The following is a 19938-nucleotide window of genomic DNA, read 5'->3' as shown; positions in this document are numbered from 1 at the left end:
GAGACAGCTCAAAAGACGAGTGACCAGCCCCTCAGTGCGGAACCGCGGTGCGCGAAGGCTGCGGGCACTTGTTTCCCCCCCCCCCCACCCCCGCACACGAGAGGCCCCGCAGGGAGCCCGCAGACCAGTCAACGCTCCCGAGGCAGGCAGCGTGGGAGACGGAGGGCCGCCCCCAGAGCGGGTCGGAAGCCACGCTGTGCCGCGGCACCCGCCGCTCCGCCCGGAGAAAGCGCGCCCGGGGACGTGGGGGGATCGGCCCCGCCGCCTGAGGGAGGGGGAGCGGTTGCCACCCCCCTCCCCCCGCGCCCAGGTCCCTTCTGACGGGGCGGCGGCAGCCGCTGCTGGGAGCCGCGCGGCCGCCGTCAGAAAGGGAGAGGCGGGCGAGGCCGCGGCCGGTGCGGCGCGGGTGCGGCGCGGGTGCGGTGCGGTGCGGTGCGGTGCGGTGCGGTGCGGTGCGGTGCGGTGCGGTGCGGTGCGGTGCGGTGCGCGCTCTGCCGCCGCGGGGGGCGCGCGGGCCCCGGCCCGGGAGGGAGGGGGGCGGGCGGTGGCCCGGCGTGCTGCAACCATGGCGACGCCGGTAGTGCCGCCCCGCCCCCCGCGGGGCCGGGCGGCGCGGGATTGGTCGGGGGGCGGGCGTTCGCCCTCTGCCCCCTGACCCTGCGCGGCGGCGGCAGCAGCGGAGGCGGCGGCTGCTGCTGGCCGTTTCCTGGTGGCCTGGCGGCGGCGCGGGAGGGACGGAGGGAGGATGCGGCGCAGGTCGCGGCTGCTGCTCTGCTTCGCCTTCCTCTGGGTGCTGGGCATCGCCTACTACATGTACTCGGGCGGCAGCGCCGCGCTGGCCGGCGGCGGAGGCGCTGGGAGGAAGGTGAGAGCGCAGCTCGGAGCCCTGCGCGGGGCGGGCGGGGAAAGGTGCGCCCGTTCCGTGTCCCGGCGGCTCGGGCCGGGGTAGCGGCGGCGCTGCCCGGTTCCCGGTGCAGGGTCGCGGACGGCGGGGGGATCCCCTCACCGCTGCGGTGCGGGAGGCCGTCGCTTTCTGGGAGGGTGAAACTCTCTGGCTTCTCCTACCTGCCCCCTCCCCGCACTGTCTTTCCACCCGCCCGCCCTTGCCCATCCAGTTTCCCGGAGGCAGATGGCTTCTTTGTGGACTTCAGACCGGTTTCAGCCTCGTCACGTCGCTCCTTATCCAACTGCAGCCGGCCACGTCCCGGGCCGGGGGAAGTTGGTGTGGGAGGGGAGAGCGAGGCGGGTGGGGTGGGGGGGCCGGGGCTGCGCTCTGGGCTGGGGTGGTGCGGGGGTGGGAAAGGGTCCTCTCCTTTCCCGGTAAATAACGTCTGCCCCTTCCCTTTATCCTCCGCCGACAGCACGGTCGCTTGGTCTCCCGTTCCCAGTGGGAGAATACGCGGGGATCCGAGCTGCAAATATGTTTTCCCCTTTCTTTTCCCTCTCGGGCGCGCAGCGATTTCCTTTCTCCTTAGCGCTGCGCCCGAAAGATAGCGTTTTCTGATTTTGCAATGTTTTAGGAAGTAGCAGGATTTGTCACATTTCTTGTTCGTGGTGAGGAAGGTCTGTCTCTTTTTTTTTTTTTTTTGGTTTTTTACGTCTTGGTTACCAATGTTCAAGAAGTTGTCTGTTGACAGTACAGGAGTAATTTTTCATTATTGTGTCCATCAACTTATTAAGCACATTTTTTCAATATGTTGTAGTAATGCATTGATCAGGAAAATAGCTGGAAGTTACGTACGTCATGGTTCACATTTGTGTCCGTCAAACCAGGTCTTTTTGGCGTGATGTGGGAAGTGGCAACTTTAGCCACTAACTCTATTCAGAAAAATGAATGATGAATAACGACGCTTTTTTTTCCTACTTCTTCTTACTGATGGGCATTTCCTCCCAAAGACTAGCAAAGCCAAGAGCTTTGAGGAGCTGTTGTTTAAGCCTTATGTTTCAGAGTAGGAGAGGTGAAAAAACGTACTTTTAAAAAGAAACCCAAACAAAACTCAGAAATTAAAAGAGCAAAGTGCACCACAGTCAAGCATTATTACTTGCTAGCGAATGGCAGTCTCTTGGTAAATGAAAAGTAGTGTTTCTTAAGCCTGGTGATATATAAGAACAGGAATCTGTTTCTATTGCTTTTGATGCAATTTGGTTCATCCATGCCTGTGTTTCTGGTAAAAATGTGCTGATGACCATTTCCCACGGCGGGTCATGGAAGCAAATACTTATATGTGATTACTTACGTGTGCAAGGGTCTAGAGAATGAGGCACTGCTCGTTGAGAATTGACTCTCTGTTCTGATGTATCCTGTTTTATATTCTCCTTATAGCTTAGGAGTTCCACAGCAACTTTTGACGTAATATACTGAAGTGTTTGGTGTGTATTGCTCAATGCAAGCTCTTGGTCTCTCAAAGTAGATTCAGTAGCAGAAATAGATTAAGCGTGTGATAAAAAGTAAGGCAGTAGTCTAAAGCCTTTCTTGGAAGAACCACCAGAGTGTATTTGGAGAGTAAAAGACATCTTAATGCTGCTGCTGATGTATAATGGGATAAAGAAAAGCTATCAAGGCAAATATATCTGCAGTTAGGGAAATATATTTTTAACTCTTATGATGTGTTTCATTTGGAGTTTTCAGACAGATTTGCACCTCTGTTCAATTCATTTTTACTGCTGGGGAAACTGCAGTGTGGGGATAGTGATTTGCCCAAGGTCACCTAGAAGACTAGGTGAAAATAAAATAGAAGAAAAGAAACCAGGATTTCTGAGTATGAGTCTGGTACTTAATCTGCTAGAACCTACCGCTGATTATTATTGATAATGGTAGGAGTTTTTATTATGGTCTTAAGTAGTATAATTTGTTACTATTCTTTGCAAAATTGAGTAAGCCTTACTGGTCTGGGTAATTGGGAGAGTTTAGTAAAGCTGATTTTAAAGAAAATAAGACGTTTTATAGATCTGAGTTGAAGCTCAGGGCTAGGTTTAAAAATGCAGAAGTTTTTAAAGTAAGGCTGGAGTAAGGAAGAAAGTAGGTACTGTGACCAAAAAAAACAAGTGGGGAAATTAACAATTATGTGTGGATTGGTGATTCAGGATTCTATTTTCTGTCAGTGAAGCGTAAAATTTAATCCCAGGCCTCAGCATAGGTTAGCAAATATAAGTAGAGGAAGATGTGTGTAATGTAATAGCTTTTGAATTTCAATAAAAGGCTTATTAACTTTGTGTCGGACCCTGGTATAAAGCAAAACCACAAACTATCTTAAAGTTACAAACAGAAACCCATCTGTAGTAAATTTCGTGGTGTGTATGAGTTCGTGTAGTCCTTATTACTGTGACCATTATTTCAATATAATGGAAACATGGTTGCTCACAGAAGAACATCACTTCTAATAGATTGAAGTCCCTGCTGGGTTCAGTCTATAAAATTACAGAAGCTGGGAGGGGATGGTTTGTTTCTTGAGTAAATAATTTGGATGTCAGTTACAGATCTGGATATACAATGGTTTTTTTTGTTAGGATGATTTTTTTTTTTTTCTATACACAGACCTAGTGTGTTATCCAGACATGCTGGACTTCTTTAGCACAGCAGCTAGTCTGATCATGTGATGAACACAGCTAATTCCTTGTCTTTTTAGTAGAGTTGAAGATTGTTTGCCCTTTGCCAGGATTGCACCTGAGAAAAGCGCGATTTTTAGTTTGGGTTTTTTTTCCCCTTTTGCTTTTCTGTTTAGAGTAGTGTCAGAGTTAATGTAAGCTTCTACTTGTTTTGTTTCTCCATTTACAACCTTCCTAGTGAGAACTATAAAGCTATTTGGATGTTGCAGTGTGCAGTACAGCCTTGCCTAAGTTTTTGTCTCCTTGCCGCAGTGGTGAAATCTACAACCCTGTGTGCAATGCTCAGGCCTGACAGGAGCTGAGCAGGCATGGAGCAGTCTAAAGCACACAAAGTAGAAGTTGTCTCATTGGTAAATGTGTAAATAATTAAAAAAAGGAAGAAGCAATGCTTCTTATTCTGGATCTATAAAAATTGTAGTAGAAAGAAATAAATTCTTTCATTTCTGGAAGTTAGGATGTGAAGACCTTCTTCCTTATTCTCAGGAAAAAAAAGTAAGAGTAGAGTTGGAGCCATTCATTCAAAATGTGGTTGGAGGAGGCAGAAGTGGTTTGTTGGTGTGTGGGTGGGTTTTTTTTTCTTCTTTCTTGCCTCCAGTGAATCTCCAATTAAAATTATTGTAAGCATGAGAAAGCCATGGGCTCAGTTCACTTCTTTTCTAGCCAGATCACTTGGTTGTAGATTGGAAAGGGCGAGTCTGATTCATTTGTTTAAAAGTTAGAGAAACAGTTCCCAAAACGGAGACTGTGACACAGAAGAAAGCAAGTTGCAAGCCCAACAGTTGTGAAACTCAAAAAAATGTGGGCTGCTTTTGTCTTCACTTAATGCATTTTATATTATGAAGCCTTTGGAGTGGAGACTGGAACTTCTTTTTGTGGGTGAATTTCCTAACCCATAGCAAAAGGGGTTCACCCTCTGTGTCTCAGACATCCACAAAATGGAGCAGCTTCTGTAAGAATGGTTAGAAAGCTACTCATACTCTCCCAAGCCAAAGTTATCATGCTGATGTGATCCTCTCCTAAGACTGGTGTGAATTCGAATTGTTTTTGTTATGCAGGTTTTGAGGTCTTTAAGCACTAAGCTTTTGCACAATAGAGTGATTGGACTGAAAAAAAATGAAGAAAAACAAAAACCAAACAGCCAAAAGCCCAGCTGTTTTCTCAAGAACTTGCTCTTCTAGGCATTAAGAAAGCAGCCCCATGTAATTGAGCCCTTCAGGCAGGACAGAGGAATGTCTGCATTGTGTTGAAAGCACCAAACACTTCACTGCTGCCAGGAGTGAAATCCTTCTAAGTGAACCCCAAATGAGACTTGTGGGCAGAAGGGGAGTTTGCCATTAAAGTGAAGGCATCCAGAGAGGCCTGTCTGGGTTAAACTGCAGCTGAGCCAAGGTTTGGAGCCTTCTGGCTTTAGATGCCAGAGTGCTGCCAAGCTTTTTGGTTTTATTACCATGTAAAGGATGTCAGTTGGTTCTAAGTTGGACCTTTGTCCTTTTCCACCCTGTCTTTGCCATCTAGAAGATTATCTTTCTGTAATGAAATATGGATAACTTTTTGCCAGTGCTTCTTAAAATTAGAAACACTGTTTCATCAACTCCTCCCCACTTCCCTTCCAGGGGAAAAAAAACCAACCCTAAACAACCCAACCCACTAATCCCCAAAACCAAATCCCTAAACTGCCTTGAATTTAGACACTTGTAGCATCTCGACTTGCCAGATTTCCTGAGTGTAAAGGAATGAATTGGAGAAATCTAATTTACAGTGAGTTGAGCCACAAGGAGGCAGGATTCTCCTGTGGAACTTGCTGGTGGGTGCCCTGTGCTGGGTTTCCTTCCCATATTCTGAGTTTGGATGTCTTGGGGGTTTTTGTGGGTTGACTTTTTTTTTTTTTTTGCATTAAAAAAAAAAAAAAAAATTGGAGCAGACTTTTGATAAGTGGCTGTACCGAGGAGCCAGCTGAGACAAAGTAAATCCAAAGGTACAAGGTGATGCTTTGCCTTGAGTACGTGAGTGATTAAAAGTGATTTGATCACTTTGGGGAATGCAGGGGAAAAAGAAGCTAGCTTTATAAGTTCTTGTTCCACAAGGATAAAACTTTAGAATAATTCCTTTCAGCATATGAGAAGCTTTCTTTTCCTCTTTATTTCTCCTTTGTGGAACGCCTGACCTATTTCAGTTACTGTTAAATGAGGCTCTTATTGCTGTTATACATAATGGTGTGTAGAAGGAGAGCAAGAGTGTTACATATACTACAGATTTAGTGTACCTAAGTTTCTTTTTGAAGGTTTAAGTAGGAGGAAAAAGGAAATGTGGTTTAACTTTAGGTGCATTAACCTGTTTCTGTGTCAGAATGGAGCTGTGGAGTATAGCTTCTTTTGACTATTTCTTTCAAGGTATGTGAAGCAGTAGAGCTTCTTTTTGGAAGAGGATTAAAAGTAACTTCTCCGATTCTGCTGTTTTCTTTCATTCAAGGAAGGCATAATCTAATTTAATTGCTAAATACGAAGATTAGTTTGCCATTTCATTTTAAAGTGTAATTTTGGTCCTTTATATGATGTGGCATTGGATGTGATTTCTGGTGTCTTGGTCTTAAGACAACTGAATTTCTCAAAGGTTTAAAAAAAATCTAATTATTGTGTATCCTTTCCATGGCACTCACTTCCTAGAAGGTGCAAGGAGACAGAAAAGGATGTCCCTCTGTATAACAGGTAGCAGTTTCTTCTAACATATTTTTCTTCTATACAATTCTGTAATAAATGGGAGAGAAATTAAATGCCCAAGCACATCAATAATAAAGCTGTCAGAAGGAATTCTCACTAGAATTTAAAAATGAGTCTCTAAAGTTTGTTGTACATGTATGTTTTCTTAGTCATTTTGTCAAGTGACATATGTTAGATTGTCTTGACAATTCAGACACTTATTTTTTTGTGCATTACTTAATAAATTTTGACCTTACGTGCTATGAAAAGGCTGATCCAAATTTTGTGCAGTGTGTTTAGGTTTCTGGTTGTATCACTCTTCCCTTTTCCTCCCCTGCTATTGGAAATGCTTCCGCAGGGTTTCTTTCCTGTCAATGTGGAGGGGCAGTGAGAAATTAATTCTTAGCTAGAGGACTGTTTTATGCAACCTGCCAGATTAGAAACTGATGACTCTGGCTTTGGTAAAGATGCTATTGCACTTGGATTACTGACGGCTGTTTTGTTTAATAAATGGAGAAGTAGAGAAGAGCTGTGGTAATGGCAGAATGGGTTGAGAAACAAGAAATACTTCATCAGTTTTGTATGGAACAGGATAATTAATCAGTTTTTCCCTTTGTATGGGTATTGCAGCAGTTCGCTGTGCGTGTTATTCCATTGCTGCTGTGGTTTGCTGCTTACTGTGATCTACGTGTACAAACTTTGCAAGTTGTAGCAATGTCCTTTGACAGCTACAGTTTAAAAATTAAGTAGTTCTAATGAAGTGTGCCATGTACCTTACCTGTTCTGTCTTGTTGGTCATGTTTGAGGTGTATGGCAAATAAGTGCCAGTTGTTCTTTCCATGTGTTCTAGATTCTTCCAAAAATACAACAATGCAAGTGATATAATAGCACTTTTTTTCTAATGTAGAAAAGGCACAATATTACTTCATATGAAGTAAAAGAATATTAAATCTCAATCAATCTCAGTAACGATTATCAAAATAAAATTGTCATTGCTTGTCTTTAGACCAGCCTAGAAAACAAAAACGCAAACCATTTAAACATCTTAGAGTACTTCAATCTCAGTCTTCAAAAATTGCATAAGAATTCCACATTTTGTCCTTAGAAATCCTGATATTTTTTTTCCTCTGTCTTGTCTGTTCTTTTGGTCTTTTTTGGTTTACGATGTTATGTGGTATCATGTGGTATCCAAGTGCTTGTATATCACTGATAGTTTTGCTAAGATGATGGTAGGTGAGATGAGAGTTGTGGTACTATCTGCTAGAAAGCCACTCACCATGATACTCTACTACAGAATAGAAAACGGACCTTTATATTGGTACTGGGTTTCACAAGAGTAACCCTTGTTGCATGCCTAGAAACTGTTTAAGAGCAGTCATTCCAGCAGACAGCCTAGGAAATGCTTTTACTTGGCTTTTTAGTAACTACATATAATTTTAAAGTAATATAACGTTCAGTACTTTTGGCTAAGTTAAACCTATTTGAAAAGAAAACATTAGGACACAGTTGATGCTGTGAGACTCGGGTGATGAATGTAAACTGCTTGAATGAAGTCAATGCAAGTGATAAATATTAACTTGTATATTTGCTTAAGTTGATTTGGCCCACTTAAATCTTCTCTTAAATAACCTACTCTTGACAATAGTTTAGCTAGAGTGATACAAATCAGTGTATAACCAGATGCAGTACCAACAGTTTTTCAACTCCCTGGCAATTGATTACTTGTTATAAATGTGATTTTTATTAGCACTTTGTGGAAAAGCCATGTTTTGGTACTGTGTTGGCAATGGTATATGTTGGCAATACATTTGAATTCTAATAATGAATCTGCAGGATGCAGTAAGACATTTGCATTTTTTGCTGTGGTTTCTTCTCAGGAATGTGGGGCTGAATGTCATTGCCCAAATATGTCGGGCTAGTGAGGAGAGTGGATATCAGTGTGGGTGTTGCAGAAGGAAACACTAAACAGCGGGTTGTTTTACTGCCATCATGTAATGCCAAGTGGTGATATCTTAAGCTGTATAAATTTTAAAACCTGGGTGCATTTTTTGTCATGCACTTTTGAAATTAATAGGTGCTTATCTTCTCTTCTGTTTTTTCCCTTTCATGTAAACTTTCAAAGGAATAAGGGATGGATTGAGGAGAGAAGACTGAAAAACAAAGGTTAAATGTCCTCCTCACAATGTTTTGTTTATATGTTTGGGAATTTAAAGGCATAGCATAAAGTAGTTTAGATAACGGTAGAAACTGAATCATTTCCCGTTCCCTCTGGGTCTGTAAGAATATTCCACAGAAAGCTTCAGTTGGTAGATCTTTCTCACCAAGTGGAAGTGAGGATATTTAAATGTACAGTGTTTTTTGTCTCTGTTATTTGGAGAATGAATTATTTTACGACACTTGTATGCTACTGATGCATATGCATATTGATGCATACCCTCTGTCACAATCCTGTGACACGATCCTGTTTGTGCTCGAAGCGTTCATTTGCCAAGTAATCTTACCATGACTTAAGCAGTCCTGGACTACTTATTGTGTCCTGTGGCAGTCATCAATGATCAAGAAAGTGGAAAAAAAAATGAGCATCTGTTTTGTTTCTATAAACTGTGACTGGTACATCCCTGATTCGAATATAGCATATTTTAAACTTCCATTGTGGCTTCAAGGTAAGCCCTTTTTTTTTTTTTGGTTAGGGTGTTTTTTTGGTTTGTTTCTTTCTCCCTCCCCTGGTGTGTATTAACTTGCATGCTAAAGTTGTTTTTCTTCTGAAAAAACAAAGTATCTTGTTCACTTGATAGCCTTTCTGTGTAGCCTATGCGAAATACTACCAACACTTTTTTTAACTCCAGTTGCCTTCTCATCTGTCTAAATTGTTTATTTTCCCCACTATGCCTTTTGTTATTTGCCCAGGGTACCTTTATTGATCATTTAAACAAGTTAAAGTATGCTAGTTCAACTAGGTCCACCACCGGACAGCGTGTGTCTGGGTAAGGGGACTATCCAGGCAGATGTTAGTTTTGAGCTCTGCTTATGAAATTAAAATGGCAAAGGAATGAGATAGTAAAAGAACAGAAAGTTTGAATTTTAGAGCATTCCATATATCCCCACAAACTGCTATATAGTGCACATCAAACGCAGTAATTTGGATTTGTCTTCTTTATGACTATGGTCGCTAATGGAAAAAAAGACCCTATTGAAAAGTTCAGGTTCAGTTGTTAAATAACTTCTCCCAAGTTGTAAAATTGTCGTAAAAGCTGGGCGCTTTTTTAAGGAAAGCGAAGAATAACTAGAGATTCTGCTGAGTTCAGATGTTACCAAGTGTGTGAGTCTGTACAGAGTAACAGATCTGCTTGAAACAAAAAGACTTCAGCCAAGGAAAGATGATACAAAGAATTGGCACTGAGCTAATGCTATTGTGTACAAATTCTCAAAGAGCTATGACTTGATGAGGAGAAAATGTTTTGTCCTTGTATGAAGTTCCAAATGTTTAGCCACCCTGGAAATAATCAGCACAGCTGAAATTAGTTTTTGTAACCAAAGTAAATTTACTTTAGCTGGCCTGTTGGTGTAAGGATGGTCAATAAATATATGAGTGTATATATGAATATATGCTTTAGTGAGAGGTTTTAAGATAGCTTGGCTTTTCTTTTCCTTGCATCTCAAGTGAGATGGAAAAGTCTGTTCCCTCAAGTACACTTAGATTCTCTTAACACCTTGATGAGGAAAAGGAAAAATTCCCTTCTCATTAATTATTTGGTAGCAAATTGCTACTGACTAATGATAGACTGGCCTATATACTTACAGGTCATTCAAGTATTAGGGGAATACCAAAACCAGTATTGCAAAACCACTACTGTGGTAAGGTGGACATACCAAAAGTGTGGTGGAGTCTGAATTATGGTATATATCTGAAGTGGTTTTCAAATTAGGTTTGTGCATGTTGTCCAGACAGTGTAGTAAGTTCTTGTTATGGGGGGTGATATGTCTCCTGCTCAAGTCCTCCTCCATCCACAGCAACCTTGCTCATTTTCTCCTGCATTATCTGTTTGAACAGGAGTGTTCTTTCACCTTTTGACTTGTGTTCTCACACCACCATGTGTTGCTTTGTCAACAGCTATTGACAAGATGTGCTATGTCATTTAGCCTTAACTAAAGGTGAAATGACTCTTCTGCCATATGGAATACTTGGTACCCCTATACATTATGTTAGTGAATGCTTTAAAAAAGTTTTGATTAAGGAAATGTTCCTTTTTGTTCCACTGACAGCATCTGGCTTTCTTTTGGTGTTCTCTGTAGGTGCTGATGGTGATCAGTAATTGTGAGAGAGCTGAAGCTGGACTTGATTACTTGATGCACTTTTAAGAACCACTCTTAATACCTCTTAAACTGACAGGTGTCTATCAAAGACAATGTCCCCTTCTCATTTGTTAAGCTGTGTGCTTTCTGTTGACAGGAACCTCTTAAGAGCTTGCAGATCTTGATAGCTAAATAAAAATGCATTTGGAGTCTGAAAGAAGTAGTATTTCAACTAAAAGTAGTGGGTAGTGGCCTAGAAAACAGCAGCACTTCTTTGCATCCTCATATTTCATACTGGAAGTTAATGTGCAAAACGTGAGGGGGAGAGACCTGGCTTCTTTGTACAGCAAAAAGTGGAAACATTCTTTTGTTTCTAGAAAAGTAAGTGCAACTGCTGTTCAGCGTGGTAGATTCTTAGTGGGGACACTGAACTGAGTGGAAGATTGATACCACCACTGAGGTATCACAAGAGTTAGAAATACATTAGGACCAAACTTACACTGGTCAGAGGAGAAAAAACTTTTGAAGAACTTGTCTGCAATGACTGCCAGGTTTGTGAGAAACTTGGAAAGGGTGCAGTATGCCTTATTAAGGTGCAATTGTTCAGTTATTCCTAATACTATGTGAATATTCACTAGCAAAAATAAGCTAGAGATTGATTTTGATGTTCACTTTAGCCTACCCTTCAAGTACCTGGCTCTACACACAGCAAAAAGCTATTAGCTTAAAAATCCATTTCAGTTACCTACTGAGATAACTAATGTGGATCATAGTGGTATAGGTAGGAAAAATACTTCTTGCTTCCTGGGGATAACAGCTAGAAAAACAAGATGACAAAATCAGTCTGCAATCATTTAATGTTCTCTCTCATGTGTGCTTTTAATCCCAAGAACCAGAAGCTTAGGCAAGACCTGGTTTTATATACATGGATGGTCTTCAAGTGTGCCTTTTTTTTTTTTTTTAAATTGTCATTATTCTTTAATTTTTCAAACTTGACCATGATTGTGTCTTGATTTAGTGATACATCAAAGTAATTTTGTGGGGGTTTTTGTTGTCCTTTGGTCAAAAAATATTTTCTACATGCTTTATAATTTCAAGTACTAGATTTGCTAGGTTGTCTGTGTATAAGTCATTCTCTTTTGGATAAATGTGCCTGTTGCAAACCATGTCCAACAGTAATGGAAAGTCTGGTGAGAAGATCTCACCACTTGTTCAGGACATTTTTGACTGCTGTTTGCATTGTAGCACTGTCTAGAGTCACATTTGTATTGTGCAAAAGATTTAATGGTCTTAGGTTAGTTCTACAAAGTGAGCTTAGAAATCCTTTTCTAGTAGAGTATAGAAATCTGTGTGTGAATGTTAGCTGTGGTCTTATGGTGGAAATTCTTAGTGGTCTTCTCTTTGTGTGGCTTTTCACACAAAACCAAACCTTTTTATCTACATATACCTTGACAAGCTATATTAGGTAATTTGCCTTTATGGATTAAAACTTGGGAATTAAATGGACTTTCTTAAATGATATAGCCCTAAGTTATACATCATATGGAAAAGATAGATCAAGCTTTTCAGTTTTCAGCATTGGAGTGTGATGGGATGCTGCTAACCTTGTTAGAGTGTGGATGTGGACCTGATACAGTAGCCAAGCGATGCAGTGAACCACATCTAGTATCTAATCTTAGTCTGGTTGATATTGACCACTTCTGAAACAATTCACACATGCTCAGTTTTGTTTAGGATTGTGGTAGTCTAATAGTTTATTTCCAAGAGCAGCTACAGCTCAAATGCAGGCAACAGTTTGGAAATTGCCATGGCAGCTCTGCGGGGAGACCTGGGAATCCTGGGTGATGATAAACTAAACATGTGCCGGTAATGTGTCCTCATAGCCAAGAAGGCCAATGCCATTGGGGCCAGCAGGTCGAGGAAGGTTCTTCTCCCCCTCTATTCTGCCCTGTTGAGGCCTCATCTGGAGTCCTGTGTCCAGTTCTGGACTCCTCAGCTCAAGGGGGACAGAGGACTGCTGGAGAGAGTCTAGCACAGGGCCACCAAGGTTATCAGGGACTGGGACATCTTCCTTATGAGGAAAAGCTGTGGGAACTGGGGCTGTTCAGCTTGGAGGAAAATGAGGGGAGACCTCATTAATACACTATTTAAAAGGTGTATGTCGAGCATGGGGCAACACTTTTTTTTCTGTAGTGCCTAGTGGCAGGGCAAGGAGTAATGCACATAAGCTGGAACACAAAAAGTTCCACTTAAACATGAGGAGAAACTTCTTTGCTGTGAGCATGATGGAGCCTGGGCACAGGCTGCCCAGGGAGGGTGTGGAGTTTCCTTCTCTGGAGGTCTTCAAAACCTGCCCAGACATGTTCCTGTGTCACCTGATCTAGGTGAACCTGCTTTAACAGGGGATTGGACTAGGTGATCTTTAGAGGTCCTTTCCAACGCCTACCATTCTGTGATTCTGTGTTTGTTGAAGTTAATGGTGATTGTGGCTGTTATCTCATGATTTTATTATCTCAGCATTTACTAAGAAGTTTCCGGTGACAGATCTGAGTAAGTACATCAGAAAACCAATGTAAAAACTTTTTGTTCTATTTGCTGAATGTTATTTATCCTGTAATGATTGGTTTTTTTAAAACTTAGAGAAACTTCCTTAGTATTCCAAAAGGTCTATTTAAATCCAAAAAAAGGCAGATTACAGAAATTATTTGAATCTTGGGTTATAGGAGTACTTTGGATGTTACTACTTTTGAATACAATGCCTGAAGTGATTGTTTTCAGTTTTAAATTGCTTTGAATTTTTTTTTCTTGAAGTGCACTGCTGTGCCAGTGCCTTAGACGTCTTCACAAGATTTTACCAAAACTATGTCAAGAAATGCTGGTTTTAGTGCACCTAGTTTGTGGTGAAAGCCAGTTCATAATGATGCACAAGCCAGGTATTGGATGTTAATGGGTATATGTACTTGATAGTCTTCCAAGACATCATCTTTTTTTTTAAAAGACATGACTAATAGAACTTGGGGAGAAATGCTGTACCTAAGGTGTCAATTTCTATTAAAGTAATCCATAGAAGCACAGAAATGATGACAATTCTTGAAGACTCTAAGCACTTGTTTATGTATGCAAAACAGCTAATAAGTGTCTTCAGTTTGATTGAGTTATTAGTACTTTTCTGAGTGTTACATACCATATTCTTTTGAGTTTATCCCTAATTCCCCTTAGCTATATGACTGTGTTGCTTTCCTCTTATACTGTCATAACACTTTGTCCAAACATGACGTGTGTATTTTTAAAAAACATAAGTTGTTGGGTGAGACAGTATTTTAGATGGAGATTATTTTCTTATGGAAGTGAGGATGGGTGTGTAAAAACGGTTTAGTCAAAGTTTGTGTGTGATTTTTCTTCAAAAATAAAAGCCAAAGACAGTGACCTTTTTGTAGACAGTAATACTTTGCTGCTGTTTCTAATACAATATTTGCAGTTTCAAGAGAGTCAAAGACAGTTGTCTGCTTTTGTTTGCTGCAGGTTAAAGTAACAGGATCCTTTTCCTGCAGGGAGGTGATAGAGAAGGGAGTGTCAAATGATCAGTCTGGGAAAGGTACTTTCACATAAGCCATTTAATCAGAACAGTTAACAAGATTTTTCTTAGCTTTTGTGAATTTCAGTTTTCTAGCTCTGAGTCTGTTTATCTGACTCTTGTCAGCTGAAGGAAGGAGAGTCTCCAAAGGGAGAGTTCTTTGGAAGTCTGTCAGTATAACTGTTCTTCTGGCAACTATGCGATGTTTTCATTTAGGCTGTTCTCATGCTCTTACTGGCGCTAGGCTGTAGCAGCTGGGATGTCAGCATATTTGCTTTCTTGTGACATGGTTTAGTCTTCTTTTTCAGGCTTATCAGTATAAGACAATAGTAGGGTTTTTTTCCCCCCTGTATTTCAATGGCTTTTTGCCATTACACAAATAGTGAAGAAAATGGCAGTGAAATGATAGCAAGTGCTAGTACTGGCTTCACTTCTGGTTTTGGAAGTTACAATGGTTGTTGCATGCCTGACTGCTCTTTTTTGCCCATAGTTCAATGATCAAGCAGTTGACTCTCTTCTCTCTCTTTCTGAATTCTGAATTTTGCCAGGAAAACAAAGCTTTTCCTAGCTCTGCCAATAAACAGCAGTGCTTTCTAGTTAATGCAGTGATTGATAGAACTACTGTTGAGATGGGAATTGTCCCAGCTGTACTGTTTGTATAGGTGGATAACATGGTATGGGCTGTATTCCTACTGTTCCTTTGAGTGCTAGCATGCCTAAGTGTGTAGTCTTAATTTGTCCACAGTAATTTAAGATTAATCCCCTAAATACTTTAGCTAAGAATATTCTTGTTTGCTGTTCAAGAAAATGCTAATTACTGGCTCGTGTCTAGCAGAAATGCAGATGCCTTTTAGCATTTTGTAGTGGGAGTAATTAGTCCCTGCTATGATATTGTTAATCACCATTTTTATGTTTACTTATCCTAGTATAATCTATCTCACGTGTAGCACCATGTAGTTTTTCCATTGTTGACTTGGTTCAGCTTGTTTTTTCTGGAAGCACAGTTCTAGCTCTTATGCTCATTCTGGTCAGAGGTGACTATACACTATCCTCTTACTCCTTTAAGGACTGAAGACATCCAGCAGAAGTTGGACGTCAGTTCTGTTCGCCCAATTTCTGTGCTGTACTCATGGGTTTGTGTTTGAATCTCTAGCAGCTGTACTCTTAATATCTTAGTTGAAAAAAAACCAACCTGTGTTAATAAGTTGTGTGTTCTCTTTTCCCTGCAAGTACAAAAGCCACTGATGTTGATGTTACTGTATTCCTGCCATAGAATAAAGAATGTCTGGTGAATAATTCTTGGGAAATCTACTATCTAACCAGGAGTTTACATAGAGAAAGTTACCTGGTCACTTGATTATTTTTTATTAACTAGAACTTTTATTTTTCTAGGTTGAAGTATTAAATAATTGCATACTGGTAGAATACGGGGAAAAAAAAACCCAAACCAAAAAAAGAGCTCAGTGTTTCTGTTTAAGTAACTTAAACTAGGAACTGTCTTCTGTTTCTGATGCCCCAAACCAGTGTTTCTGTGGAGGAAGAAGGACTAAAAAATGAATAATTTTAGTAGTATGTGGCACACACCAACACACACTTACTTCTGTTCTGCAACAGAAAAGGGAAAGGTAATGTTACAGGCTGCTACTTTATTTTAAAAGACATTGTATCTGCTGTACACAATTTTCATGGGTCACCAACAAAGCATCCAGTGTAAGAAAAGGAAGAAATGGGGTGAAGATAAGCTGTAGGTTGAAAAACAAAGTTACGTTAAAGAAGTGTAGCTTTTTACTTCCCTGTTCTCTATCTTAAAATCTTCATAACCCCTAAGAGAACAAACGTGTGTTTTACTAATCTTGCCATTAGTAGAAAACACTGCCTGTATTACCTGATTTTTGCATGAATGTTTTTAATCGATTTGAACTGAAGGAAATCTGGGGAGAATACCGTGCTGCAAATGGGTTTTTTTGGTTGGTGTTCATTTGTACTAATGGCAATGAGGTATAATTTTAGTTATCCTATTAAATTCACTTGGCTTTGAGGTGCTAAGAGCAACACAGCAGTTTTAGACTAAGTTTTTCAGTGTGCCTTGCATTTACCAAGTTTACCTGTAGACAAAACCAATTATTGCTATTAAATGCAAATATGAATGGAAAGCTGCTCTCTTCATGTTTATATTGGGTTGTTTGGGCTGTTTTAATCTCTCTCTACTTGACCATTTGGTTGCTTCTTGACAACTCAACTGATTTATGTCTTTTTCAGTCGCGTTTGTTTGTTAATAATGACAATTAGTTTTTTGTGTGTGGGTTTTTTTTGGTTGTTTTTTTTTGGCCATGGACTGTGTCAGTTGTGTTCAGACTTACATTAGCAGAGAAAGGAGGCTTCTAGAAACAGAAACCACATCCACTGTGATATTAGAGTGCCTCTTTTGGCACCTATAAAGTGTGATGCATTAAGAGGGGAATTAAACTTGCTGTCTAGGGGTGTACTAAACTAAGAAAAAAGATACTACACAGTCATGGGGTTTCATCCTTGAGTGACAGGTGATTTGGATTGTACCTGCTTTTGGTAGGTACATTTTCAGAAAACTTTCAAGTCACAGTAATCTAGAAAAATTTGAGTTTTATGTAACCACAAACTATGCTTCAAAAATTTCTGGAAAGATTGAGCTAGGTGGGAGAACCTGCAACCAAAGTTACAGATCAAACTGTAGTAAAACTGGGGTACTGAAAAGTCTTTTAAGAGAAGGGTGAAGGGTCAACTTACCCTCTAACCATCACTGTGACCTCAACCATTGAAATACTGGGTTTAGGTTATCTTTAAAGCTAGAATACGTGTCTGAAAGCTAAAATGAAGCTAGCTGTTGCATTTCATTGATGGCTGGTTGGATTTTCACAGTAACTTTTGGCAGGTAGTGAATTAGGTTCTGGTGAGCATGGGGTACTGGTGGGTCCTACTGCATTTGTTGCCTCTCTGCAGTACAAGACAATTGACGTTGATCTTGTTTTTTCAAATCTTCCTTTCTTTGGCCATCGCTTCTGCTTGTATGTGGCACAGGCACTAGGCATGTAAATGCCTATATTAATGTGGCTCATCTTATTTCAAAATTGATCAAAGTGTTTTGAGAGCAGATCTGCAGTTATTAAAGGGAGATGAAATTACCAACTCATTTTTTTCCCTGCGATTGGGTATTGAAAAATTTTAACTTGCTTGCTATTTTACGATGTGGTTTTCAAACTCTTACTTCAGTGTTAGGCTTGGGTAGTCCATTGAGAGAAGCTGTGTATTTCACAAAAACTTTCATTTGCCAGGGCTCTGTTTTGCAACTGCCTTTCTAGAGATAGACTAATTCTGAATGTGTTGCATGATCGTCATCTTCTCCATCCACCTTTGATGCTTAATATAAAACTTGCATTGTCATGTTCATAGAATCACAGAATGGTAGAAGTTGGAAGGGACCTTTAGAGATCACCTAGTCCAACTCCTCTGCAGAAGCAGGTTCACCTAGATCGGGTCGCATAGGAACATGTCCAGACGGGTCTTGAAGACCTCCAAGGAAGGAGACTCCACAACCCCCCTGGGCAGCCTGTTCCACTGCTCCGTCACTCTCACGGTGAAATAGTTTTTTATTATATTTAAGTGAAACTTTTTGTGTTTCAGCTTCATCCCATTACCCCTTGTCCTGTTGCTAGCTACCATAAAAAAAAGGGATATCCCAACCTCCTGACACACACCCTTTAGATATTTATAAATGTTAATAAGACCTCCTCTTAATCTTCTCTTATACTATACAGCCCCAGTTTCCGCAGCCTTTCCTCATAAGGAAGATGCTTCAGTCCCCTGATCATCTTGGTGGCCCTGTGCTGGATTCTCTCCAGCACTTTCCTGTCCCTCTTGAGCTGAGGAGCCCAGAACTGGACACAGGACTCCAGATGAGGCCTCACTAGGGCAGAGTAGAGAGGGAGAATCTCCCTTGACCCGCTGGCCACACTCTTCTTGATGCATCTTGACGTTGCTGTGAAAAAAGTTGAAAAGGAGATTTCTACTACAGCAACCAGAAATAACAAGCACCCTTTTTCCCCAAATATTTTTACTGTTTGGTGTAAACACGCTATTTTACTTTATAAACTGCATTGAGTGGAAAGTATTATGTCTTTTATAAAGCAAACCTAATTTAATCTGCTTGTGATTTTTTTTTTTTTTTTACCATTATGTTGTTCACAATCTTTAAGACTTCTTAAACGGATTGGAACTAGTTTCTTTTTGAGGATGGCAAAATGTGTCTGCTTTTCCCTTTCACATCACCATTTACTCTGTTATAGTTTGAAGCAACAGGGATGTCAGAGCCTCCAGACTGCAGAACAACAGCTTATTTTCTAGATCTCAGTTTACTAGCTGTCTGTATTTGAACATGTTTTACAAACCAGGGAAATATTGACCTGAAGTGTCTTGGAGATAAGGAGACTAATCGTATCATCTATAAAAGATTGATGAAATTGAATAAAATCTATGTGGACAGGTCACTTGTACTTTATTTTTGCCCATAGGAGGAAATGCACTGTTACTGAACTATCTCCTGGCATGATACTATGATACATGACCATATGGTCATGATTAATGCATAAATATACTTAATAAAAAATTTGACAGTCTTTTTTCCCTCTCCTGCTCTCTTTGTTGTGTAGTGTTAACTAATAGGAATCAAATCTTAAAACACACAATTACTTTCCTCCTGAGAGTTAGTTACAGGAAATGATAACTTTTGGGAGACCAAGTAGCTCCTGGGATCCCTTGAAGAAGCTTGTTATTCTTTATAAAAAAGTCTTTCTTCTGCAGAGCCTGAATAGCATCTTCTGCATAAAGTCGTCATAATAAAAAAGTCTTGGTGCATAGCCAATGCTTGAAATTCAGGTAAGGTTCAGTAGGCTTTCTTTGAATCATTATGAAGGAGCAGTGCAGAGGCTACCAATCCTAGAAGTCAAAATTAATGTTTATTTTCAAGGTGATACTGAAAAATAAAAATTGTTCTGTGTTCAGAGGGTTAGCTCATTGCTGTACCGAGGAGCACATCTAGCTCTGCTTTAGGAAGGGAGCTTTGATTTGGTTTGTAAAAATCACTCCTCTTGTGCTGACCAGCATCTGTTAACTGTGTATTGTCCCTCTGTTCTTTCTGTTTTCTCCCTTCCAGCTGCTACTTGACTGCTGAAAATAAGTAGCCATATAGTTTCTGTGCTAATATAGTTTTGCCTAAGTATCTTTCTACAAAGTTAGGCTTTTTTTTTTTTGTTCCAGGTTTTAAAGAATTTGACAGTAGTATTATACTGGGTTATTTATCTTATAGTAGTGCTTCTTCTAATGTAAGCCATATATGTAGACATTGACTTAAAAAAAAAATAGGAGTTTTTGCTTATGGAAGTTTTTTTTGGCTACTAGTGCAGACCAGTATGCTTTGGGAAGGAAATTAGGTAAAATGTTGTTATAAAGCTAAAGTAATTTTTTCCCTCTTCTTGCATAGAGAATCCTCAAAGTAGCATGGAAGGGGGAAGTTTAGAAACAAAGAAAAATAATAGGGCTGTTTTCCTGCTGGAGGGAAAGTGTGACACAATACTGTGGTGATGGTAACCAGAGCTTGAGGAATAGAATAGTCTTAGAAAAAAAGCAGCTCTGCAGAGTGAGAGCGTGTTTGGTGGTGGGAGAGTAGATGGCAAAACTTCAGTTTGCTACATCAGGAAATTTGATGTTTTAAACTGAACTTAGGTATGAATTAATAGA

At 40.5% G+C, this 19938-nt stretch overlaps 1 protein-coding gene across 1 annotated transcript in view; it reads left to right on the top strand.

Annotated features, from left to right (window-relative positions):
- The first annotated feature begins 671 nt into the window (after nt 1-671).
- Nucleotides 672-19938, top strand: part of GALNT2 (polypeptide N-acetylgalactosaminyltransferase 2) — a 99714-nt gene continuing 80447 nt past the window's right edge. The window contains exon 1 of the mRNA XM_061990951.1: nt 672-865. Within this exon, the coding sequence (XP_061846935.1) occupies nt 746-865 (120 nt within the window). The 5' untranslated portion in view covers nt 672-745. The remainder of the gene's footprint in view (nt 866-19938) is intronic.

This window comes from Colius striatus, chromosome 2 (assembly GCF_028858725.1).
Source record: "Colius striatus isolate bColStr4 chromosome 2, bColStr4.1.hap1, whole genome shotgun sequence".
Lineage (NCBI taxonomy): Eukaryota > Metazoa > Chordata > Aves > Coliiformes > Coliidae > Colius > Colius striatus.
This window is presented reverse-complemented; position numbering and strand designations above follow the sequence as displayed.